Below are 24,217 nucleotides of genomic sequence, written 5' to 3'. Positions count from 1 at the left end.
CTCGTGGGATTGCTTTTGCTCAGGGACCTGGATATACTTGGTGGGTAATGCGGGAAGATGGGGAAGTCCGATGTATACCTCAAGGGGATTTGATTTTAGGGGAAAACAGCCAGTGAACTCAATTGTATGCTGTTGCCTGCTGTGTAATGCTTTTATAGCCCATCAACTAGATGTCTCCAGGTCACCAGCGACTGGCCCTGACTTCCCTCCAGCCATCATCCCAACAGAGAATGAACTTTGAACATCATGGACCGAATGGACTCGGCAGCATTATAGGGATTGGTCCATGCACTAAGAAAATGATTTTTCCTCTTGGTCTGTATGTATATGGATGTATATATGTGGGAGAGCGATGGTGTATTGAAAAATGTGGGATCTGAGCACGACGTGAATGGTATGGAATAAGGGGTGGATAATGTCCTGGGTTCCGCAGTAGCAGTCATGTTTTTCCTTTGTGTTAACTGGTACAGTGCTGTGTTTTGACTTCCAGTTTGAGAACAGTGTTGGTGAAGCCGATGTTCTCGGTTGTTGCTAAGTGATGTTTACCCTGACCAAGGACTCTGTGAGGCTCATGCTCTGCCAGGGAGGAGGGGAGGCTGTGAGGAAGCAGAGACGGGGCGCCTGACCCGGGCTAGCCGGGGAGGTATTCCATACCACAGCACGTCATGCCCGGGGTGAGGGGTAACTGGGAGTGACCCGGAAGGACAGGGGTTTCCGGGTGGAGCTCGTTTCTCTTGGCCGGTGGTATCGTTATTTTCTCTTGTTGTAGCTGATAGTAGCCTTGTTATTTTCTCTCTTCCTCCCCGTTCCTCCGGGATCATTGTTGTAACTCACTGGGAGTGAGTGAACAAGCTACCTGACTGGGTTTAAACCACGACAGCTGGCAACACTATATTGTCCAAGATAATGTTCTGAATAGTGGTAAGACAAAATAAAAGAAACAAAGAAATATTAAAATAATAAATTCAGTACTGCTAAAGGATAAGGGCAAAGCTGTTTTTTATATATTATCCTTACTTTTTTATTCCTCTTATTATCACCTTTATTATATGTGGAATTAGTTTCAATCGGTTCACCCTAATCCATAGAGTGGTCTTCATGGCACTCTGTCATTGTTATTTAATAAAGGTAGATATTGCATTTAGGGAAAGGATTATTAAAATGAACTCTAAGTCAGAACTTAAAAGTAGTGTGAGATTTCAAATACAAAGGTAAGGAAACAAACAACAGAGAGAGGTGGTGAAGGAGTAAGATAGAATGTGCTTTGGATTTAAACACATTAACGTCTGCTCTAATAACCAAAGTAAAATGTAAAGTTCCTGAGAGTGTGGTGTTTCAGATCATACCTTGTAGGACTGATAACCATTTTATTCAGCTTACCTGAAAAGAACCCAAGCCTAGCTCAACATAAAGGCGAGCTTCCAAGCCAGTGCTTTCTGGGAAAAATGCAAATACAATGTAGTGCACTCCAAAGAGGGGGATTAAGAGTAACGTGGATTTAGCAAGTCTCCTGTCAAACCAAGAATTAAAGAACAATGCACTGTCAGAAATATGGAATTAGTGATAGCAGTGATATGTTGGACCAAATTTTAATGCAGAGGACAGTTCCATAATGGAAGCAACGACATCCAACAAAGTTACAGAAAGATTACTTTCTGCTACCCATACTGTCAACACCTGGTGAAAAACAAGATGAACAAATCAGCATGCAAGTTTTCTGGGTTGACCTTTAAGGGTTCTTCTCCCTGCTATACATGCAAAAACAGGGGGACCAAACTGAGTACTATGATCAATTACCCTGAGATTAACCTCAATCACATGTAGGCATCCCCCAATAGAAGTGTCTCAACTTCCAAAACTGCCAATGGAGATGTAATCATCAGTGTCTATAGGAGCTGATTCAGTTGCTTAAACAGTGGTGTTGTAGCCACTGGTGATGCCCTTGGGCATTCTGCTTGGCCTTCAGCTCACTCCAGAAGGGTACAGGTTTGTGCTAGGTCCTGTGACAGAACTAACATCTATCCCTACATATCTTTAGATGAGTTAAACAGCTCACTAGATTCCACTGATGAGAGCTCCATTAATTATGAAGGGGTTTGTAAATAGGAAGGGCTAGGTTCAGTTACCAGCACATCATCTTCACATTGTTTCTAAAAGTTTAAAGGAAATATCTGCATCTTTCTCTGTGTGGTGATTTGTGTGGAAAGGACTAGAAGCAAGATGGATTACCTGACATTCAATGTTTGCACTTTGAAGCAACAACTCCTTTTGGAGTTGTACTTCATTTTTGCTTTTCTCTTTGTCCCCATCATATCCAACCCACCCTTCTCCTCTTGAAGAAAAAGAGAGAGGTGATATTTTTGATGAAAAAGAACGTTTACATTGTTATTTCTTCTGGGGATTTCTTTTTCTATTAATAAGGAGTAGAACATTTTGTGTTCCTGACCATAAAACGTTTCTTAGAATTTCATAGAACAGGCCAATATCAAGAGACCCAGAAACACTTACACAAAGTGGCTTGAATGGCTCCCTCCTCCCTCTTGAGATTTCAATTTGTGGACTAGAATTCTGATCACATTAATAAATATAATAAAGTTAATCTGAAAAACAAGACAATATCTGTAAACTTACTGCAAATCAGTTGATCTCTTCAGTTGATACAAATTAACTAAAAATCCCCAGCCATAGGAATTGCACTGCTATAAACCAGTGAAGGTCTGCTCTTAGATCAATTCAATTGCATTAGAAACAATATTATTTTTTCTCAGAAAAATATATATAAAGATATGCTGAAAGCTATATTGAATTAATATAGACCTACATACCTCAGTATTGGTTTATATGTGATATTAACTCTGTACTTGTCAGCACCTAGCAGATTTTATGTGGTCTAATCAGCACCTTCTATTCCCTTCATTGTCTATGACAGGGATTATACCAGATACAGATGAGTGACATAGTGTTTCCTCCCTAAATTTGCATAAAATAAACTTATGCATAAAGGGAATCTTTTGTCTTAAGTTTACAACCTAAGAATTTATTTTAAAAATAAACTACATAAAATTATCTGTATGTATTTCCTGTACTAATCCAGCTTCATATTAGCTAAGAATTTTGCTGGTATGGATTGTCTTTCTTCAGTAATGACTTACAGAGACACGGGCAAAAATGTCAAGATGGTTTCATTATGTCATACCATGACTCTAGAAAATATAGGATTTAGTCTTTAGGTTGTGATTTAGGGTACACAAGAACAAACCCACATGCTATACAATAATTTCCATCTTTTTGAAATTCAGCACCATAGCATGTGCTATTGCTTTTCCCAGCTTGCTGACAGGAGGCACTAACTTAGATTTCACATTTCAAAAGATACTCAAGACAAAAAGAAAACATACTAGTACAGTTAGCAGAATGGGACCTTTGATGATCCATAGCACTATTCCACTTTCATCATCATCCCAACATCTGAAACAGTAAACAAGACCAGTCATGTTATCTGTCCCATGTGAGCTTTCCGTAACACATGAAAGTATTTCTGTCACAGAATAGGAAAGTGATGGACACTAAGTTCTAAATTACCATTTAAAGGCCGCTGCCAGTACTGGTACTCTGAAAGCTCTCTCAATATTTCTGTGCAGCCCAATCTAAAGGAAGTTTATTCAGTAAGAAGCAAGGGTTAAAGAACCAAAGCAAAGTCAAGAAATGAACATTTGTATTTTCAGGCTTCTTTCCTGCTTTTCTGTTAAAGAAGTGACTAGTTTACAGAGTACAGATCAGAGACTAAGCTACTGTGCATTCATGAATGTAATGACTTTGTGTTCATGAGGAAATAGACAAGAAAAACCTAAAGCCCTAGAAAAGATACCCTAAAGGAAGGGAGAAGAATGGTCTTTTGGCCAAAACAGCCTGTTTTGAGATTCATGTATTTAACCTCAATAACAGTTCAATTTAACTCCCTCCAGTCATATGCCATACATGTTAGGTTGTATCATAGAATCATAGAATAGTTAGGATTGGAAAGGACCTCAAGATCATCTAGTTCCAACCCCCCTGCCATGGGCAGGGACACCTCACACTAAATCATATCGCCCAAGGCCTCATCCAGCCTGGTCTTGAACACTGCCAGGGATGGAGCATTCACGACTTCCATGGGCAACCCGTTCCAGTGCCTCACCAACCTTACAGTAAAGAACTTTCTCCTTATATCCAATCTAAACTTCCCCTGTTTAAGTTTTAACCTGTAACCCCTTGTCCTATCACTACAGTCCCTAAGAGTCCCTCCTCAGGATCCCTATAGCCCCCCTTCAGATACTGGAAGGCTGCTATGAGGTCTCCACACAGCCTTCTCTTCTCCAGGCTGAACAGCCCCAACTTTCTCAGCCTGTCTTCACACTTCAGAGCAGCTTTTAGTAAACAATTTCCTGCTTTATAACTGGCTCTCATATTGAAAGAGAATGGAAAAAAAGAACCAAAACCAAATTCATCAGGACATAATATGTTTTCTGGAAGGTAATTATTTGAAGAGATTAGTGTTACTAAATTGTGGCTGATTTTATATAGAAGTATATATTTCAAAGACTTCATATTAGGAAACTACATGAAATTCAATACTTACTATGATATTTCCAGGTTTTATTACTCCACATATGCACATCACAATCAAGATTTTCTGTCACTTGCTTATGAAGTGCAAAGTTTAAACGCACAACTTTGGAAATTTTTTTTTCTTTTTTTGTTTTTTATGTATATTCCTCCCCCCTCCCCCCCCCAAAAAAAAAAAAAAAAAAAAGCCACCACCAACAACAGCAAAAGCGCCTCCTTAGTGAAGCTCTGACTTACCCGGTATTTTGTTGGTTTATTCGAGTGAGGACCCAAGCAAACATCACAGCAGTGGGAGCCCCTGAATAAATCAATATTGAACACATAATTTTCTGAACACTGTGTCCCATAGAAACTTTATCCCAAGACTGTTCACAGTGCAGCAGATTGGATAAACATTAAAGGTCAAACAATGGGTCAGAAAATTTTAAATAACTTTATGAAAGAACTTAACTTGCAGTTCAAGGAAAGAAAAGAAAAGGCAGGAGAATGAAGTCAAGACGAAGAAGAATAGGGGATGCTGCGAAATGGTGTTTTCAAAATTAACAGCTAAGAATTGCTGGAAGGTTTGGATATGAATTACAAGCACTTGTGAAGCTGGAGAAACCACTCATTTAGTTAGAGCTCCTTTATCTTATAGATTGTGGCCAGCATACAACTCTTTGCACTAGCTGGAATAGTTCATATTTTTGTCCCAGGCAGCCTCTACTAATCACTCTAGACCCATAAACTAGTGAGCATGCCATGAAAGTTTAGCTAAACCCAAGAACCGGTGCTTTCTAGCCTCACTTTATTACTGCTTATCCTTCTTCTTTATGACTAAAAAGTTCTTTCTCTTTTTTCCTTTTTTCAAGCAGGCCTATAAACTAACAATTGCTTTTGCTTTTCTTCTGTGGAATTACATTTCTAAAGACTAAGTGACTTTCAAAGCTGATACAAAAAGGACTATAATCTGAGGCAGGTGACATTTTCACTGATAAATCTATAGAAATATCAGTAATATTTTTCTAAGTATCATTTGAGAACTGTAGGAAAGGCCCAGAAGTCGACCTTCCTAATTTTAGACCCTTATTTAAGGCCTTTAAGATGGGACTATATTCAGTTCAAATTGTCTTTGTAATTAATGAAGAGAACTATCTACGTCCGTATCACCTAACACAAGTTGCCTCTGAGATGTCTCATTTTGCATTGATTATAGAAGGAGATGAAGATTACTACATTATTAATTGAGATGTTTCCTTTGTTATCTCAAGTTAGATGAGATTTATCGAGGTTTAAGCATCTAGGTTCAGGCAATCATAATTGGAACAGCTCCAAAAATTTTAATTATATTATAAAAGTCTTAGAATATGAAGATGAAGGATAAATTACTATTTGATTCAGGAGAATCTAGATTTCACTTCAAGCCAAAATATGCCAATGTGACTACTCAATTTGGATGCCTCTATTTTAGAATAGCCAAAGTGAGGTATAAGGATATCTAAGATTCGCAATAAACAATTCTACAGTGAAAGATATTTTATGTATTATGTGCACATATTCTGACAATCAGAGATAACTTTAATTGCTGCATAAAACCAGAAGATTCCTAAAAGCCAGAAGCTTTGTATTTTGGAAAAAAAAAATGTTGATGTCTAGGCATGAAGTCACATAGTTTAAGATGAATCTATCTAATTCTGCACACTAAAAGCAAAATGGCAACTTAATGTTAGTCACCCACATTTCTTCAGTCAGTGGAGGAAGGCAACATGTTTCCAAGATGTTATCTAGCCACATTACTCACATTCTTGAGGACTGGATTAATCACCACCACAGCATGCATACCTCACTCTACTGACTGCAGGAGAAACCTAGATAGATAGTTTAAATTAGATGGTTACATTTTAAATTACTATAGTTGCATGAAATTGCTTCCAGTCATAAAGATGAGTGCTGCAGTGTTTTGAGTAGGCATATCATAGTGCTTCTAGTAATCCATCCTATCCTCTCCTTCAATATTTTGAACAGTATAAAAAGATAAGAAGAAAGACAGTATAATGGTATGGTTTTTGTAGTAGTACTGCATGAATGGGCAACTTCCACTGGAAAGGTGGCACATTTTACAGATGCCTTGAATCTCAGAACAAGTATTTTCTCTAGTTCTGAAAGTAAGTCAAAATACTACATAACACACACAGGAAATGAGTACTAACCCCAGCCAGTAAATATGAACCACCATACATACTGCTTGTCCGAAACAAAGGTTAACAAAAGCAGTGTTTGCAGGTAAATCCCTTCTATAAGAAGCCAGAAGAAATTGGCTAAAACACTGAACTGGAAGAATGCCATAGCAGCCTTACAAGCAACCTGGAAGTGCAGAAGAAGAAAAACTATTAGGTCTACTTTCCATTGTGTCTGGTTTCGCTATAATTGCAAGCAAAATTCACTGTTACCACACAGGAATGAAGAAATAATTACAATATTTCAGTAAGTTTGAAATTCCATAATTTCATTTGGCTTTTTTTTTAAAAAAGGGAAATATTGTCTCTCTCTTATAAATAAAATTCTTTATTAATAGAAATTTTTACAGCTTCATTAGAGAAGACAGACCTGCACCTTATATAACAAAGCTGAGTGTAGCCATAGCAATTCATCTTTAGTTTTTTTAATATTTTTTGTTTTAAGATTTCAGTTCTAGCAAACTAAAGAGAAATGGGATTAAGAAATCTCCATGTTATCTTCAGGTAAAGAATTAAATGTTATATCAAGGATAAATAAGACTGTAAGCTAGTACCGTTGACATTAAGCAGTGGTCCATAGTTTCATCTGCAAACAAAACGGCATCTTTGGTGAAAACAGCAATTGCTCTCAGGATAAAGGAGACAAACAGGTGCATATGGATGTAATTCCGTGTACAGTGGAATTTTCTGACATGGAAAGAGAAAACAAAAATTGTTCTTAAAGAGAAATTTCTTATGGTCTCATCAAAACTCAGGAACACATGACTGCAGACATCTACCAAAGCAAATAAATGGCCTGCCACTATTTGAGAGGGAGCTAGAAATAAGGGAGCAGACGAGTTATTATTTGTTGGCACTTAGGGACATGGCTTAGTGGTGACCTTCACAGTGTTAGCTTAACGGCTGGACTCAATGATCTTAAAGGTCTTTTCCAACCTACATGATTCTATGATTCTATTTCTCTAGACTTCCCTCCCCACAGTTTTACCTGTTGGAATCTCCTTCAAGGTTTGAACATATCAGCCTCTTGGTCCTGGGGCCCTCTATAAATGATACGAACTTTGAGACTCCCAATCCTCTCCAGTTAGGAAGCCGATTCTGTGCTCTGCACTCCCGCCTGCAGAGCAAGCTTAAAGCTTTTGTCCAAGCACATTGGAACCAAACAAAACCAGGATCCATTTCCTAACATCCAACATCATCAAACATGACATTTAAATTTTTTAAATTTCTTTCTATAGCTCCCAGTTATGGAAGTAATGTTTTTTCACAGAGGGAATGGACAGACTAGAATAACTTCTGGTTCAGGCGTAGAAGACAGTTTCTGCAGAGTATGTCCTGCTATGCGCTGGAAGAATTGTGTTAATAGTGATAACAGATTGGAGCATTTTCACTGTATGCTGTCATTAAAAAGACTAGGACAAACTGCCCAGGCAGTTTTAACATCTGCAGGGAAATGCTACAACATGGAGAAGGACTCATTGCCATCAACAGCGTTTATGCCTGAGAAGGACTTGAAAATGGCAATTAAAAAGTCCCATAAAACAAAAAGTACTTTGAGAAGTACGATGAGGCTGTTTCAAGTCATCCTGGGAAAGAGACCATTGCTTTTTACCTGAAGGCAGCAAAGACAATTAGAGCTGTAATGAGTGAAGTCACTGATGCTGCATAGCCAGCAGTGTAGACACGCCAAAATGCAGAATAATATGATTTCTACAAGAAAAAGAGAACACAGACCAGTGCTGGTGGTTATGCAGCATGCATGTGGGTGTGCTTATTTCACTAAGATACATTTTCCCTTACTAGTCAGTTTCACCACTTATGCACAGCTTTGTGTGCTGGAGATCTGCTTCAGGTTTTTTCCTCCATTGCTAACACATCTTTTTTGTCTCTTGAATACTACTAAACCTTAAACATGAGACAGGTTTCACAGCCCACAGGTTTATCTGCAGTAGTGACCCCTTTGAGCAAGTTCAGTAGGAAAATGTTAACTTTATTAAGTAAGTACGTTTTCTTCTATAGGTACATGAAGACTCTAGGGCACTGCTAAAGTGACTGAATCCATCACTTTAGAACAGGGCCAGATTCAATAAGTATTGGTTTTCATAAACAGCTATAGCTAAAAGAGAAGTAAGACTTGCATTTTGAAGGAGACGAAACTGTGTATTGTGTAGGTAAGAAAGTTTAAGTCAAGAAAATAGCTTCACAGTTCTTTGGACGAACAGTTCACCAAGTTGCTCTATACTGTAACACTGTAAATTCTTTATAGTTTATTTGTTTATTTGTTTTGCATTTAAACATCCTATGTCCTAAGAAAAAGGCCTATGTTGCTTTATCTGTGAAAATTCTATTCTGATTCACTACATGATCACCTAATTATTTAAAATCCCAAGAAATTAATTCTCTGAATCCAGGGAAATTTCCTCCTTGAAAATGCGATGGACACTTTGTTCTTTAGTTGATGCGAACTTTTGTTTATCCAAAAGGCAACAATTCTGGTTTTAGACAACCAATTAGCAATTTTAAGTATACCCATAAATAAATTATGCAACCCTGACAAACTAGAAATAATCCTGTATTTCTGAAATAGACCTAATCTTTCATAAAGTATTTTCAAAATGCAGTTGAAAATTAGATAATAGATTCTTCAACTGAAAATGAAATATTTTGATGCATTTTATCTGGTTTTGTAGGGCAGCTAGAAAAGCAACTGTATATACAGAAAATACCATAAGTCCTCACTGCACACACAAAATACTCTTAGAATATAAGTGGCATTCTTCGTACTTATTTCCCTGCGTTTACAAGTAAAATTACTGATTTTATCTTCCTTTTGTAGACCTTGCAGATTTGACTAGAGTAATGAAATGAACACAGTCACAGCACAGACATGAGTTCTGCCTTGAAATCTTCTGTAATGTTAAAATACAAATGTAGTTACTTGCTTGATTTCAGCCTAGGCCTGCTATGAACTATGCCTGGCTTAGCACAGTCCAGGGACTGCTTGGAGAAAGCCACCCTGGAGAGTAAGAGTTTAGCTCTGTGGGTGAAAAGCATGCAATAGCAGCTGGCCCTGAGGGGCTTGAGAACTCTGTTCCAGAATACATGCCTCCTTATGAATCTTACATCCCTTCTGAACTCTTTTTGTGGTTTTCAAAATATTTCCAGAATATTTTTATGCATTTATCTTTCTAGCTTCCCCACGGTGTAAAGAAGTACAAATATACTTAGTTTATGGGTGGTGAATTGAGTTACAGATATCTATATCACCTGTTACAGTTGTGCTTGAGTTTCTAATTTTATGGAGCCAAACGGCTGAAGCTAATTCTGTCTGCAGTTCCTAAATATTTGAATACTTGAACTGTTACTTCTGTGCTTGAGCTTGCATGCCTGGAGAACCAAAGGGTTTACTCCAGATAACAGCAAGAGTGTTAATGATGACAACCCTCTTCACATTTCTGTGTCTTGCATTGCCTAGTGATAAATGACCTTTTCCCCTGTTGAATCATGACTGCACACTCACAACAGGCAGTATGAGTCAGTCTTTTATTTTGTAGATTGGAGAGAGTCCACTGTTTCTATCAAAATACCACAGCAGGAGGAGGAGGCAATGATGTACCAGCACTCAAAGGCACATCTTTGTCAATCAACAACCTTCAGCAGTAAGATAAAGCTCACCACTGAGGCACTACCATTGCCAAGGAAGAGTGAAGCATTTCTATCCTGGGACCAAATATGATGATGAGGACCACAGAAATTTTATATGAAGATATGGGTAAAAAGAAATACTGCTAGAGCCAAATTGAGTACCAGTTATGATCATCAGACAGGAAAAATAGGGGTTCACTTCCTATTTCTTATGATAGTGTGGAAATATTCAATGGCATCCAGGAGTTCCCTCCTAAAGATATGCATTGACCATAGTGCTATAAAGTTATGGAATCTTTTTTCTCTGACTCAAAGAACATCTAGAAAAAAATCAACAGGAGGGATCCAAAAGAACTTTCCCTGAAAAATTTCCCTAAACAGTTTGGTAGGACTTCCATGAGAGATGGGTGCATGATAAGGATTCAAATCATCTCTGTCAGAGAACCTCAGTCCTTGTTAAGAAGGACAAGTGAACTAAACATGAGTCTATTCTTTGACAGCAAGAGGAGACAACTGGACAGAGAAGAAAGTGCTACCTGTTACTCCCTTGCTTCATATTAAGCCTAATTTACTAAACAGCCTGTAAATATACCTAAAAGTATTGATCTTAGCACTCAAGATAGGTAATTAGTGGATTCTTAACAGTGCCTAGATGTGTGGGAGCATCCAGCTTCTCAGCACATTCAGAAGAGGATGCTCTGGAGATGTTCACAAGTAAGAAATAAAAAACTCACCTGATCCTCAGGCCCTTTACTGGAACCTTCATCAAATCCACAGGCAATGGTGTACGGTGGGAATGGTTCTGACCAATATGCCTCCTGTGTACAGTTTCTCTGAAGGAAACCTTTAATGGTAAAATATATCAGAGAATGAATTATGCGGGGGGGGAGTGGGGGGGGTGGGGGGGGTGTAATTTCTTATGAGAAAAAAACAGATTTTTATACCTACTTTGATCCTGAAGCTAGGCTAGTCATGTTCAACTAGATTAGCTATAGATTTATAATATTCTGTAATATAATGCATCTACTGTCTAAAAAGTTGAGAGATTCCCATTCATTTCAAGATGCAGTGGAACTCATACATTTCACATAGGAAATTAATTCTGCAAATTCAATCCTTACACAGAGGAAATAAAATTATGCAGTCTATCCTGCGTTTACAACATAATTTGTATTTGCAGACAAAGCCCATGTCATCTAGCTTTGTAGTTACATACAATTCTTTAACTGTTCTGACTGGAGGATTGGATTAGATGACCTAGTGAGCCTGTTCAGCCTGGAGAAGAGAAGGCTGCATGGAGACCTCATAGCAGCCTTCCAGTATCTGAAGGGGGTCTATAGGGATGCTGGGGAGGGACTATTTGTTAGGGAGTGTCATGACAGGACAAAGGCTAACGGGTTAAAACTTAAACAGGGGAAGTTTAGATTGGATATAAGGAGGAAATTCTTTCCTGTTAGGGTGGTGAGGCACTGGAATGGGTTGCCCAGGGAGGTTGTGAATGCTCCATCCCTGGCAGTGGTCAAGAACAGGTTGGACAAGGCCTTGGGTGATATGGTTTAGTGTGAGGTGTCCCTGCCCATGGCAGGGAGGTTGGAACTAGATGGTCCTTTCCAACCCTAACTATTCTAAGATTCTATGATTCTATGACCTCAAAAGGTCCTTTCTAACAGCAATTATTCTATGACTTTATAAATCAGTGATTCTATGTTATATTTCTTTATAACCTTAGCAATGTGCTGCAATTACCTATAATTTTGAGACCACCTTTAGCTGTGTAGTTTGGACTAGACAATTTAGTGCAGAATAACATAAATCAAAAACATGCCAAATATTGACCATAAGCCAAGATTCACATCTGGATAATTATTGTATGTCAACTGATAAAAGATAACATTGTGAATCGGGAAAATAAGCAAGTTACTAAATCTTTAACTATTAGAATTCATTTTAAAAATATGTAGAGACAAAAACAAAAGGAAAAAAGTCTTGCCATGGATATTGGTGATTTCTTCAAAAAATCTTGGACAGGGAACTTTAACCACTTCTCCAAAAGCGGCTGTGGGCCAGCAGGTTAGGCCATCCCAATCTCTGGCACATCCTGGGGGAAAAAAAAAAGTGCTTCTAAATAAATACACACACAGAGAATATCACGTTTGATCTTCCATAATTAGATTACCTGAGACTTTCCCACAAATTCACATGCAAAAAGAGACAAAACAGGACATGCAGCTCTGCAAATGAATGATTGTATTGTTTTCCTCTTCTCCTTGAATACATCGTTGTTCACACATGTGCTTAGCATTCCAGCTGGACCTTCCCTCACCTTATCTCATGAGAGAATGCACCCAAAATTCAAGCAGACACTATCCAAAAGTCAAATCAACTGAAGGTTTTTTATTGTCAAAAGAAAAGTCACCAAATCAAAATAATGAATAATTCTTAGCACTTGAGATTTCTTATTACTAGTTTCAGAGTCTAACTGAAAAACATCAGATTTAAAACTTCAGCCTCAGTCTCTTCATTCCATGCTTAAAGTCTACCAGTTTTGCCTGATATAAAGGATCTGAAGTCCTGGTCATAGGCAATCAATGCATGTTTATAATGGATTTCAACAGGGATTAGATTCATCCCAAACTAGAAGAACATCTCCCAGCATCATATAAAATAACCATCACGTAGGTCTGGCTGGTGGGCCTTCACAGGGTTCCCTATATGAAAGATTGCTACCTGATAACAGAGGGCATGCTACTAGCTACGAGTCTGATAAAATGTGGTTTTGGAAATTATAGTTAATCACAGCTTTGTCATGGATGCATCACATTGAGACTCAAGCTGTGATCTTGCAGGTTTTTTTGGCAAATAGGTGTAGGTGCAGCACAGAAAAATTATCAGCATGTAAAGGTGCCTGAACCTATAAATAAAAGTCACTGCACTGTAACCAAAACTAATCTCCAGGTAGTTGTAAGGTGGATGTAAAGCAGTGCATGAGTTTTGTTTGGGAGCTGTAATTTCCTTTCACCGATTCTTTTCTGTTCCCTCTGTGACTGATGACAAGGCAAACCTAAAATTGTCAAGAACTGAAATGTGGAAGCAATATTACTTGCCTGTAGCTGAGCAAAGTTACTCTCTGGCTTCTGAAAAGATAGTCCTGAAAATTTCCCACAGCTTTACCCTCACGTTGCCTTTGGGAGGATGAAGTTCCTGGTATACCCAATTTGCCAGATGAGAAAAAAGAAACCCTGATTCGTTATCTCTAATTTTAATTGTCTAAAATATGTTAGCTAATCTTAGCTATGTTCCCTCTATAATCAGCTGAAAGAGACAGGGACTTCCAGTGCATGATTCATCCCATATACTGGAGGCTCCTTTCTGACGGCAGGATGAATCACTCACTGGAAATACCTAGGTCTTTCTGATGATTATAGTCTTAACTAGACTGCTAATTTTCAGATTAATAAAGACAGGTAATATGAATCCCAGTTAGACATGCAGTGGCCCACGCACTTAGACTTACAGACTTAAAGGGTCACTCTTAGAGAGACTGTTCTACATTTGATGAGTTGGGTCTAAAAATCTATTGTAAATGGTAATATGTGCTTAAACCAAGAATCAGGTGACCTTATGTAGGAGTGGAATGTGCATGTTTTAAGTCCTAAATCTGGTTTCATTTTCGGTGACTTCTTTTACACACCAAGGTTTTCAAGAGATAAGTGATAGCCCAAGCCACCTGAGACTCCATAAAGACAACTGCAGTAAAAATTGTATTAACATATTAAGTAACGTTGACATCATAGATTTTTTAATAATCCGGGGCTCTTCTTTTTTTTTTGTGTGGAGGCTTTTTTTTTTTTGGTTGGTTGGTTGGTTTTAGACAGTGGAGAAAAATAAGTATTATTAGAGCTTGATTCAGTGGGTCCATTTTACACATCTACTTTGAGTTGAGAAGAATTGCACCCTGGGGTCTACTGATAAAATTCATTAGACTTTGCTCTGTGTAACAAGAATAATGTGGAACTACTTTAGATTAAAAGTTCTGCAACATAAACTAATTCCAGCACAGCTTATCTATGACTACTGAGAAGTAACTGCACAACTGTGATTCTTCAGCTTGTCTCAATCAGCTCCTGAAAACTGAAATGCAAGCTAGAGACTTTTATCAATCTTAGCCTAACTTTAAAATACTCCAGATAAAATATTTTTGCAAAAAAAGCATTTTCACCACATTGGAATGATTCCCACCACAATACAATTTCAGCATGCTTTTCGTTGTTTTCTGTGGAAGCTTCTTTGGAGTTTTAGATATAAATAAAAAACACACCAAATAATTTAGGATTGCAAGATATTCCAGGTAGGGTTTACCTGCCCTAATTAAGCATTAAAACTCATCAGGGTCTGAAACAATTATCTTTGTCTCATTCCATAGTTAGTAGATAAAATTTACTCCAGAGAAAAATTAATCCCATTCTAAAGTAAACATCTAAACCAAAGGCAATCAAGCATGTTCTGATTTAAGACACTGAGCTTTTAAAGATGTCCAAAATGAGATGACGTAAAGTCCCATCCTATAGAATAATACTGTTAAGAAACCAAATAAAAAAGGACTGTTACCTTTAAATGATATAGAAGGGATAAGAGAGCAATCATTCTTTTCTAAGCAGAGAGCCTCCTCTTTGACCACTTGCTGGAATATCTTGCATTCTGGATGGATTCCCACAACCTCAATGAGAAAAACACAAAAAAACACACAAAGTTCTGTGATTACTGGAATGAGAATGAATGGATCATTGGAATAAGGTTTCTTTCCATTTTTTATATGTTGTGGCTGATAGTTTGAGGCTTAAAAATGTGAAAACTACAGGAGAAGATGTGTCTGCAAATAGGACCTGTAAACATTAGAAGGAGGCTGCAATCTCATATGTTTGTCAATTTGTATACACATCTGCATATGCATAGGTGTATGGATTCCTCAGTGTATTGTAATAGTCAAGCTCAGTAACACATCTTTTCCAGGTTGCATATTTCTACCACCTCCTTTTTATACCAATGATTTTCCACAAAACTTAAATGGATTTGGTGAATGGGAATACTCACACTGAGTCCCCCAAATGTACATGCAGTCTGACCATATAGATATTTATTCCCCACAAACCAAATTAAAATACATACATTTCTTTAAAGATACATGTTTGCTTGTTTGTTTGGGGATTTTTAGATAATTATTTTGGGGGTTCAGAACTACCTATTGGCAAAATATTCCTATTTTGATTCTTGGGAGTTCCCAAGAATTAAGTTTTCTTTATTGAAGGAATTAGCCATAACAATAAAGTCTTAATTACATTTCAGGAAGGTGGGCCTACTCTGCTTTGACACTGATACTAACAGAATGGGCTCCTGGTCTTCTTTGAAAATTTGAGATTTTAGTGGCATACAAATGAGACTACTGAGAGAGCAGGGTGTAAGCTCTTCCCTTCTGAATGCAGTTGGCATAATTATAAAAACAGAAGCAATAAATAGGGAAGAAGTTTTATGTCTGTTGTATACTTAAATAAGAAATCCAGAAGTTCAAGAATAGATAAAATAGAAAAATGGTAATCTTGGTCATAGTTTAATATGAGTGATCGCAAAATTTTACCAACATATTATATGAGAATGCTACATACTCCTTAGACAGAGGCAATGTTTCCATTTTATCAGGTGAAGAAATAAGAAAAATTAATAACTTGTATGGGGAGTTTAAGTAATTATATTTATCTCACAGATTAAGATACCTACATTTAAACACATAAATGGATTTCTAAGCATCAGTTGTTGGATATGGGCTAGATTCATCTTCCTAACTACAGATACTTGTGTCTATACTACTACAATGACTAGTGTCATTTAGGTGCTGTCAAGTTTTTTGCTTGACCTTCATCTCCCACTCCAGAAAGTTTCATGTTCCCTTTAGTCCTTCATCACGTCTGTGATTGTGAAGATGTTCTTAATGCATCCCAAATTATTGTCTCTGGAAAGGCAATTCCATTCTAAGAAGGAATCTACAATGTCAGTATCTATGTGTGATCTTGTTATCTGAGCTTCTTTTGCAGTACATGGAAAAGGAATGCTTAGTGCTGTTTGGGATGCTGCAGGGTATCTCAGTATCTCAGTCCTCTTCTGTACACTCTGTATTAATTTTGCCAGCCCCATGCAGAAGTCTCAAGTGCTTTATTTGATGTCTCAAATATTTCTACATACCCATGTTAAGTAACTGAATTAGACACAAAGTTAAAAGAGTCAATAGAGTCTGCAAAGCAACTGGAATGTAATCAGACAACTGAATACTGCATCAAAGCCTCCTTTGGGATATTGGGATCTTCAGCACATAGGAAGTCTTATATGGAATAGAGCTCTTTTGCAAGCTATGCTATTCAAGGCAGAGAAAGGAGCTCAGAGGGTAGTGATTTTAAGAGAAATGATGGATTGAAGGCTTTCTGAGACATTTCTGAGGAAGACTGTAGGCCATTCTAAACCTCTAATGACTTTGAAAACACAGTACAGAAGAAAATATCACTGCTATATTGCCTTTTCAGTCTCAGGAATTTGATTTATCAGCCTTCAGAATGTTTCCAGTAAGCAGTGCAACCAGGACTTCTTTCAGCCTCCACAGAAACTTTACTTGAAGCCATGCAGACTTTTGCATGTTAGCAGTGATATCTGCTGAGGGGAAAGAAAAAACAAAAAAAAACACAACTATCTTTTTAAACCTTTAAAAATACTGCCTACATTTGGATTTCAAAGTAGCATAGACAGGCTACTTTTGATTATGAGGCCCTAGACATGGTTTGTACCTCTTAATATTAGAACAGAAAGAGGATTAAGGATGCTGTTTGAAAAGAAAATTGAGACATGGCCTTTTGCATGCATTGTATTCCTCTAGTAGGTAATTTCAAATGCATTTAAAAATTAGCATAAGTCACTCTTAAAATAGTACTTCTTGCTTTTCAACTATCATAACACAATTCTAAAATGAAATTTTTCAGGTATTAATAGGATCCCTGCTCATTGCTTTATCTTAACATATATTTCACTTTAAAGTCAGCCTACATAACAAATGAATTATTTGAGTAGTAGTAACAAAATGATTGTTGTGTACATATCTCACTATTTCATTTCATAAAGATGGATGCAGCTGGACAGGAAAGAAGTAATTTCTCTACTTTCTGGAATTTTTATTATAGGCTAGTGCACAGGCTAAATATTACTGACACTTTAGTGTTTGAAAATCAAATGTAATTGCAAATGTAAACTACAGACTATCACATAAGAAGCTAAAATGAGGCTGATGTTAACTTGCAATCATGTAGCCTTACTAGAAGTAATCCCACTGTTACAAAAAAAAAAAAAAAAAAAAAGAAAGGGAAAAAAAAAGACATATACAACAAATTGAGAGCAGTGATGATGCTTCAATTTGTTGGTTTTCCTTAGGCTTTAAGAAAGAGGAAGACATTAAACCATTTTACGGTTAAAGAAAAACCTTCTGGGCAGAACATCACTTGTGATTTGTTGGCTATGGCTTACTTGTTTTTTGTTATTAATCTCACAATACCTTGAGAGAAAAGTGCATGCTGTTGCTCTAATCTGCCTACAGTGGTTAGGTGATGGGGTTTTCTAGAAGACAGGGTCCCTGTGTTTGCTGCAAAGACATAGTACTGCAATTTAGGAGGCCTCTGCTGTGATGACTGAGCTCTTGTAGGAAAAGAGAAGCTCCTGTTGAGCTTCTGTACAATTATCCCCCTAGAAAAGGATAATTTAGGAAAAAAAAAAAAAAAACAAACCAGAGATTTCTGAAGCAGGGATGTCCAATCTGGCAGTTTTCCATACCACAGTAATAAGTGTAAGAGGCTGATTTGAAATTCTTCTCAGATCAACATTTCCTAGTATATAAGCAACAACCTGGCATGAACCTTACTGAAAATAACAGTGGGGTGCCTTCATCCCAAGGCTTATACAGAAAACTGAGGTTCCATGCAGCGTTGCAGACTACTCAACAAATGGAACTTTACATTGCTCTGCATCATAACACAAAGATCTTTCTGCTACTTTGAACATTAATGACCAGCCAAAATTCACAGAGGTGTTTTAACTCTAAGTCCTAACCATGGAAACAATCTTGCCCAGAAAAAGGTAATCGCATAGTGAACATTAAAAAGTTACCTATGACAGGCACTGGTATGCTAAAAATCTGAAACAATTTAGAAAGTCAGATTTTGGGCTTGCACTTACATTTAGACTTTGTTTTCTTAACATCCGTGAGGCTATGCATTGAAACCCTAAAGTGGCATATTCACTGATAGTAAGTATAACACTCTTTTGCATTCATTTTATACATGATAGCTTACTTATTTGCTCAAATCTGAACAGAAAAACTGCACTCTGGGCTTTCATTTGTTCATGTTGGACAACATCACAGTTAGCAAGCACTGGGAAGAGACTTCTTCTAGAAACATCCTCAGGCCATACTTAGTGCAAATTAATTAAAAGCAATCTTTCCTGAGAGCCCACCCAAAGATGGTGCCCATAGGCTACTGCAGTGTAGAAAAGCTGTAATTTAGATGTCATAGAAAATACAGATTTACACTCATTAAGAAATACACTTGGGGAAAGTAGGAATGCTTTCTGTGCTCTCAGAAAACAAGGGAAGTGTTTCAAAGCTGGGCACTGAATGTATTACTCATTCTTGAAAAAGCAATTCAATGGAATCAAAGAGCCAGAAGTAAATTGGTAACAATCTTTTTGAAAATTAATAAAAAATCAAAGAAGTGTCTGAAATAATTGGCAAGATGGCAAGGTTTCAAGAGCTGAAGGGTCTTTCCAGTTTCATTTCCAATGTCATGAAATCCTGAAACTTCATAAATAGGTTTTGTGTCAAGCGTATAGATAATTTACTAAGATTATTCATCACTGTTCTTTTTGCTTCTGTTTCTACAGCTTTCATTCATGTCTCAGATCTCCTCAGATGTGCTCTGAAATCATCTCTGTATTTCCTGTTCTCCCTGTCTGTGCTTCCCCTGTTCATTTTTTTCTGCTATGACTCTGATGCCTGAATATTTCCTTTATACAAAACCAGAGCTACCTGCCATTCACTTCACACATCGACTCCCCACTTGGAGGATTAAAACTCACCTTGTGTTTTAGGAAACAGAAAGGCATGGTAAGAAACTCCTTCATTCCCTGCCCATTTTTAGCTGTGGAAGGAAGTATTCACTCAGTCCTGAAAGCTGGCCAGTGCAGAGAACCAGGGTATGCTCTGAAATGTATACAGTTTTTTCAACTGGAACTTTGGTGAACAGAAAAGTCTTATAGGATGCAAGGAGGCTCATGAAAAATGAAGAAGACAAAGAAAACCTCAGCTTTTTTGATAAATTTCTCGGTCTGTTGAATATATTGTGTCAAAATTCATTCAGAATTTCTCAAAATGACAAGCACTGAAGTTAGGGCAAATGTTCACATGTGTTTTAAAGGGAGCTGGGACTAACCTCAAGTTCTGTTAGCTCTTGTCCATTTCAGCAGAGCTACGATCACAATTGTCTCTGTAAGGATCTTCCTACCTACTGTGCTCTATACATAATTCTGGGATATTTGTAACATAATATGCATAGCATTATGTTCTGTCAGAAAAATAAAAGAAACTATAAAAAATAACCAAAGACTTCTTATGCAGCAAAGAAGTGCACCGCACAGATGCATTTGAAAAAATAGATGAACATCCAGTTTGTTCCTACTATATCCAAGCCACATTTTCAACTCCTGATTCTGATTGCAAAGCACGAGGTCACCATAACAGTGATGTGACGCCAGTCACCAGCAACATATTTAGCTATTATAGAAAGTCCTGCCCCCAACTTCAAGCTCTGACACAGTCTTGATCCCTGAAGCTTTCAACCCCAAAGGTAAAAACCTATTTCCAATCTTTCTCTTCAGCCAATTAAATAGATTATTTCAGGAGTCTTTTTGGCTTAAAATGACTACCTAGAGGACATTTTCAGTGTTTGTTTTCTCTTTCTAACTTGATTACCTATGGTTCAAGAGAAGCTGAGACACTGATTGCCTTGCAGTCATTTAGAGGAATATCTTTTCAAGATTGTTTTAAGACATTGGAGTAATGCTTGGATGCTCCTGTGTGTACTGGATTGCATTTATCTGACTGTATTTAACTGCATAATCTTACACAGAACAGTACTTACTGTATATACATATCTATGTATATCACTATATGTACTTATAGGTAATCTATATGTGACAATGCAGCCATTCTAATTTATATTGTTTATAAATCCTACATAGTGCGATCTTGAGAAAAATTACAATTAGTTTATTAGCTGTATGCTAAGTTTGGTAGAGCATTAAGCCATCAATAACAAGGAATAACAGAACTCTAATAACTGAGGATCCTTGTTTTCTGCTATTGCAAGTATTCCTTCATATTAAAGAGAAATTTCTCCATTTCTGCATATATAGTATGTTTACTGAAAAGTGGGGTTCATGTCACCTAATCCCAAAGAAATGAAACCTAGATGTCAAAGACCATCAGCAAGTTCATTCAGCTTTAGCCCTAGCCGTTGTTCTTGGAGGGTTTTACCTCTTCCCAGTAGTATTGAAGGAGGATAAATGAGTAGCTTTAGAGAAGATTCCTGATTATAGATAGATAATTTTAGGTGATTAATCTAAACTCCCCCATAAAGCTTTCCTTAATGATCAATGAAGGCGGTAAAACAGTTTCAGGGAAGTATTCCTCCTACCTCCCTCAGACACCTATTTGAGGACAGTGACTCAATGTACAGGAGCGTGTCTCCCCCATGAATTCTCTACAGGCTAATGAAACACCTAAACAGACCAATTCTTCTACACCTTCAGTTCCCTATGGAGGGTAACTTAAGGTCTGTAAGGACTAGGTCCCTAGAAGAAACATGTATGTCCCTCCAACACAAATCAGCCCACACTAGCTATATCAGAAATTTAGGCACCCAGTTCTGTTTTATAGGGAGTTAAATGTCTTGCTATGGATTTAGATCCATATGCTTATTACCACAATAAATGCTTTATTAAAGTAAATATATAGCTCAACAATAACCCATCTATGTTTCCATTTTCACTTCCAATCACTAGATCAAACTGCACCCCTTCCACAGAAATGTGAAAAGCTGTTACATGTTTGAAGCAGCAGTAGTTTAGCTCAGAAGGAAAGACTGAGTGCAGCCTTTTCTGTTCCACATCCCCGGTTTCCTGAGACTCTGAACTCTTTAAGACAGGGAAAAAAAAAGTCATTTTTACACATTTCAGCACCCACTGCTCCCTGTTCCTTATCACTTACAAGCAAATGGTAATTTTTAATGTCAAGGACTCTATTCTGCCAGGCACAAAGTATTATCCAGCAACATACAGCTCCCTGTAGAGCTGATAGGAGGTAAAAGTATCCAGTTTCACAGAGAAAGTTTTCAGGATTACACTTCTGGTTTATTTTCATATCTGAATAATGAATTTTTTGCAGAATCCACACTAGAATTATTTTTTTGCTCTGACATTATCCTTTGAAATATGAGAGAACTGTTTACTCAATGCACCCTATGGGTGTCTGGCCTTCTCTGACTGTCTCACTTAGGGTGCAAAGCCTCTCACTAGACCTAGAGACATGAAAGCCACTGATATTTAGAGCACTGACTCTTATCGACATGTAGTTGGATTTCATACGTGAGCAATAGTTTAAGGCCAAAAGCTACGTAGAGCATACCATTTGTAGAATTTCTTTTATTATGGGCACAGTCTGCTGCTGTGTATGATGTGCATGATGCACGGCAGCCCACAGATGTGCATGATAAATCACTTCAGGTTAGCTCCACTGCTGACAGCTGCAAGAACAAGTTGTGATTCTATTACATGTTAAAAGCCTAGTCCAGATGCTAAAGACGCTCTGCCTGTAGCAGTATAACACTTTAGGTTCACCAGTTTCCCCTAAAAGAAGGGTATTACACGAGAATAACCGTACGTGGCAAGGCAAAGACCTATATCCTATCACTTGCACATAAAGCTGTATAAATACAGAGGAAAGAATGAGTTCCAGAGGATATGAGGTACAGGTGTAAAAATGTACATCCTATCTTTAACCTTTTAAAACAGAAGGGTCACAGCCAGTCTGTAATCATCTAGGCTCTCACTATTATCAGGGGAAGAAAACAGAACCACCCTGTCTTTCTCAGGACAAGATGAAATGCCTCCCAGTAAGGTGACTATTTCTCCTTTGGCTACCACAGGATTATGAATTCCAGCCTACACTAGGCATTTAACTGTGAAATGGTTAAAGTTAGAATTAATAAGTCCCTGGGAATCACACACATAGAAAGATTTCCAAACACACACTTTTCCTGAGGCTGAAGAGTTGGGGGGGGGGGGGAAGGATGTATAACTGTACTTGTAATTACACTAGCTTTTGCTATCTAGCCCAGGCAGTGCCAGCATTAGAACATGGGGCTTAGGGAGGGATATATGTGCTTGAATTGTGTCTCTATGTCATACATCTTCCCTGATGTTTAATGTTACAATCTCACCTGCTGCCTCCAGTGCATAGCAGACATGATGGTTCATTCTGCTGCTTGGTGATATTATAAGCAGATGCCTGCAGCAGTAAATACATCAGTGGCCTCTCAAAGAGGTAAATGTCTCAAACACATAAGGAGGAACTATTCCTTTTTAGTTCTCTTCCTTCTTTAGCAGAGTTGCCTTTCTCAGGACAACTGGGACAGAAAGCTGTCCCCTTCTGTCCCTCTAAAGTCATGCTACAGCTATTCTGATTTAGTGATGCTTTTCTGTCCTTTGGAAACTGCAATTCTAATGAATGGAAATGAAAAGACATTTATAAATAGCACCTCAGGGCTGGAAAAAAAAAAATATAAAGAGAGGGGTCAAGCCTCTAACTCAGGATTATTTTTTTTCTTTCCTCTCCTCCTACATCCCCATCCCCCTGTTTATAATTCCCTCCTTATTCTTCTTTCTTTCTACCTACTCCCTGTTACGAGAAAAGTTACCCTGCCTCTGCAGACATGCCTCCCCGGATCCTGCAGGGCAGCTGCAGTGCCGTCCAGCTGTGGGCAATAGTTTCAAGAGCCAGCTGTGTGGTCCACCGCCCCACCCCCTCCCCGAAATTCCGCCGGGCACTCACCGGCGGGAGCAGCAGCCAGCACAAACTTCGCATCCTCCGCAGCAGCCGCCAGGTCCTCCCCGCTCTCTCTGCTTGCTGTGAAGCTGCCAAAAGCCGAAGCTCGGCCCGCCTCCACCTGCCCAAGACCCGCCTCAGAGAGCCTTGCACCTCCCTTACCGGACACCCCGATCCCTCCCGGGGGAGCCCGGCACTTTCGCGCCCCACGGTACCAAGCTTGCAGCGGAGGGAAGGAGATTCCCAAGCATCCCCCCTTGGGATTTTGGACCCATCAGTAGGAACAGCTCCTCTGGTCACCCACCTGCTGGGAGCTGGAGCAGTTTGAGGGTCTTTAAGGGTGTGTTTGGAAGCACACTCTGCAAGAAAATATGCTGGGTTCACTGCCCTGCTAATGCGGCCATGCTTGTGGCTGGTGGCAGCAGGTTTCAAAGGATCTGGGCTTTAAGTGGGTCTGACAGCATGGTATTCCCTGGGGACTCTAAAAGATGGAGTTTCTGTGTTTTGGTATCTCTCTCTTCTCAGATGGAAAATTTCAAGCAGTGACAAAGAATTTCCTACACAA

The 24,217-nt window shown here is 38.3% G+C and overlaps 1 protein-coding gene across 1 annotated transcript; it reads right to left on the bottom strand.

Moving 5' to 3' along the window:
• Positions 1 to 1,023: 1,023 nt before the first annotated feature.
• LOC134156100 (vasoactive intestinal polypeptide receptor 1-like) lies at positions 1,024 to 24,011 on the bottom strand. The gene is made up of 11 exons (XM_062603886.1): positions 23,659 to 24,011; positions 15,075 to 15,183; positions 12,457 to 12,564; positions 11,201 to 11,310; positions 8,434 to 8,531; positions 7,376 to 7,508; positions 6,795 to 6,948; positions 4,843 to 4,903; positions 3,399 to 3,468; positions 2,509 to 2,600; positions 1,024 to 1,510 (listed from the first exon to the last, which is right to left on the bottom strand). The coding sequence occupies exons 1-11, from the start codon at positions 23,689 to 23,691 to the stop codon at positions 1,372 to 1,374; spliced, it is 1,107 nt and encodes a 368-aa protein (XP_062459870.1). The 5' UTR covers positions 23,692 to 24,011; the 3' UTR covers positions 1,024 to 1,371.
• Between the last annotated feature and the right edge of the window lie 206 nt (positions 24,012 to 24,217).

This window comes from Pezoporus occidentalis, unplaced genomic scaffold, assembly GCF_034315485.1.
Source record: "Pezoporus occidentalis ecotype Australia unplaced genomic scaffold, CSIRO_AGI_Poc_V1 ctg82, whole genome shotgun sequence".
Classification (NCBI taxonomy): domain Eukaryota; kingdom Metazoa; phylum Chordata; class Aves; order Psittaciformes; family Psittacidae; genus Pezoporus; species Pezoporus occidentalis.
Note: the sequence above shows the minus strand (reverse complement) of the source record. Positions and strands in the feature narration are given on the sequence as shown.

Excerpts from the sequence above, each read along its gene's own strand:
- LOC134156100 (XM_062603886.1), bottom strand. The coding sequence starts at position 23,691 with ATGCGAAGTTTGTGCTGGCTGCTGCTCCCGCCG. Across the intron at positions 2,601-3,398 it reads CCATTCTGCTAACTGTACTA|ATTAACTTTATTATATTTAT; the intron begins GTATGTTTTCTT and ends CTTGTTTTTCAG. Across the intron at positions 1,511-2,508 it reads AGCCATTCAAGCCACTTTGT|GAGACTTGCTAAATCCACGT; the intron begins GTAAGTGTTTCT and ends TTGGTTTGACAG.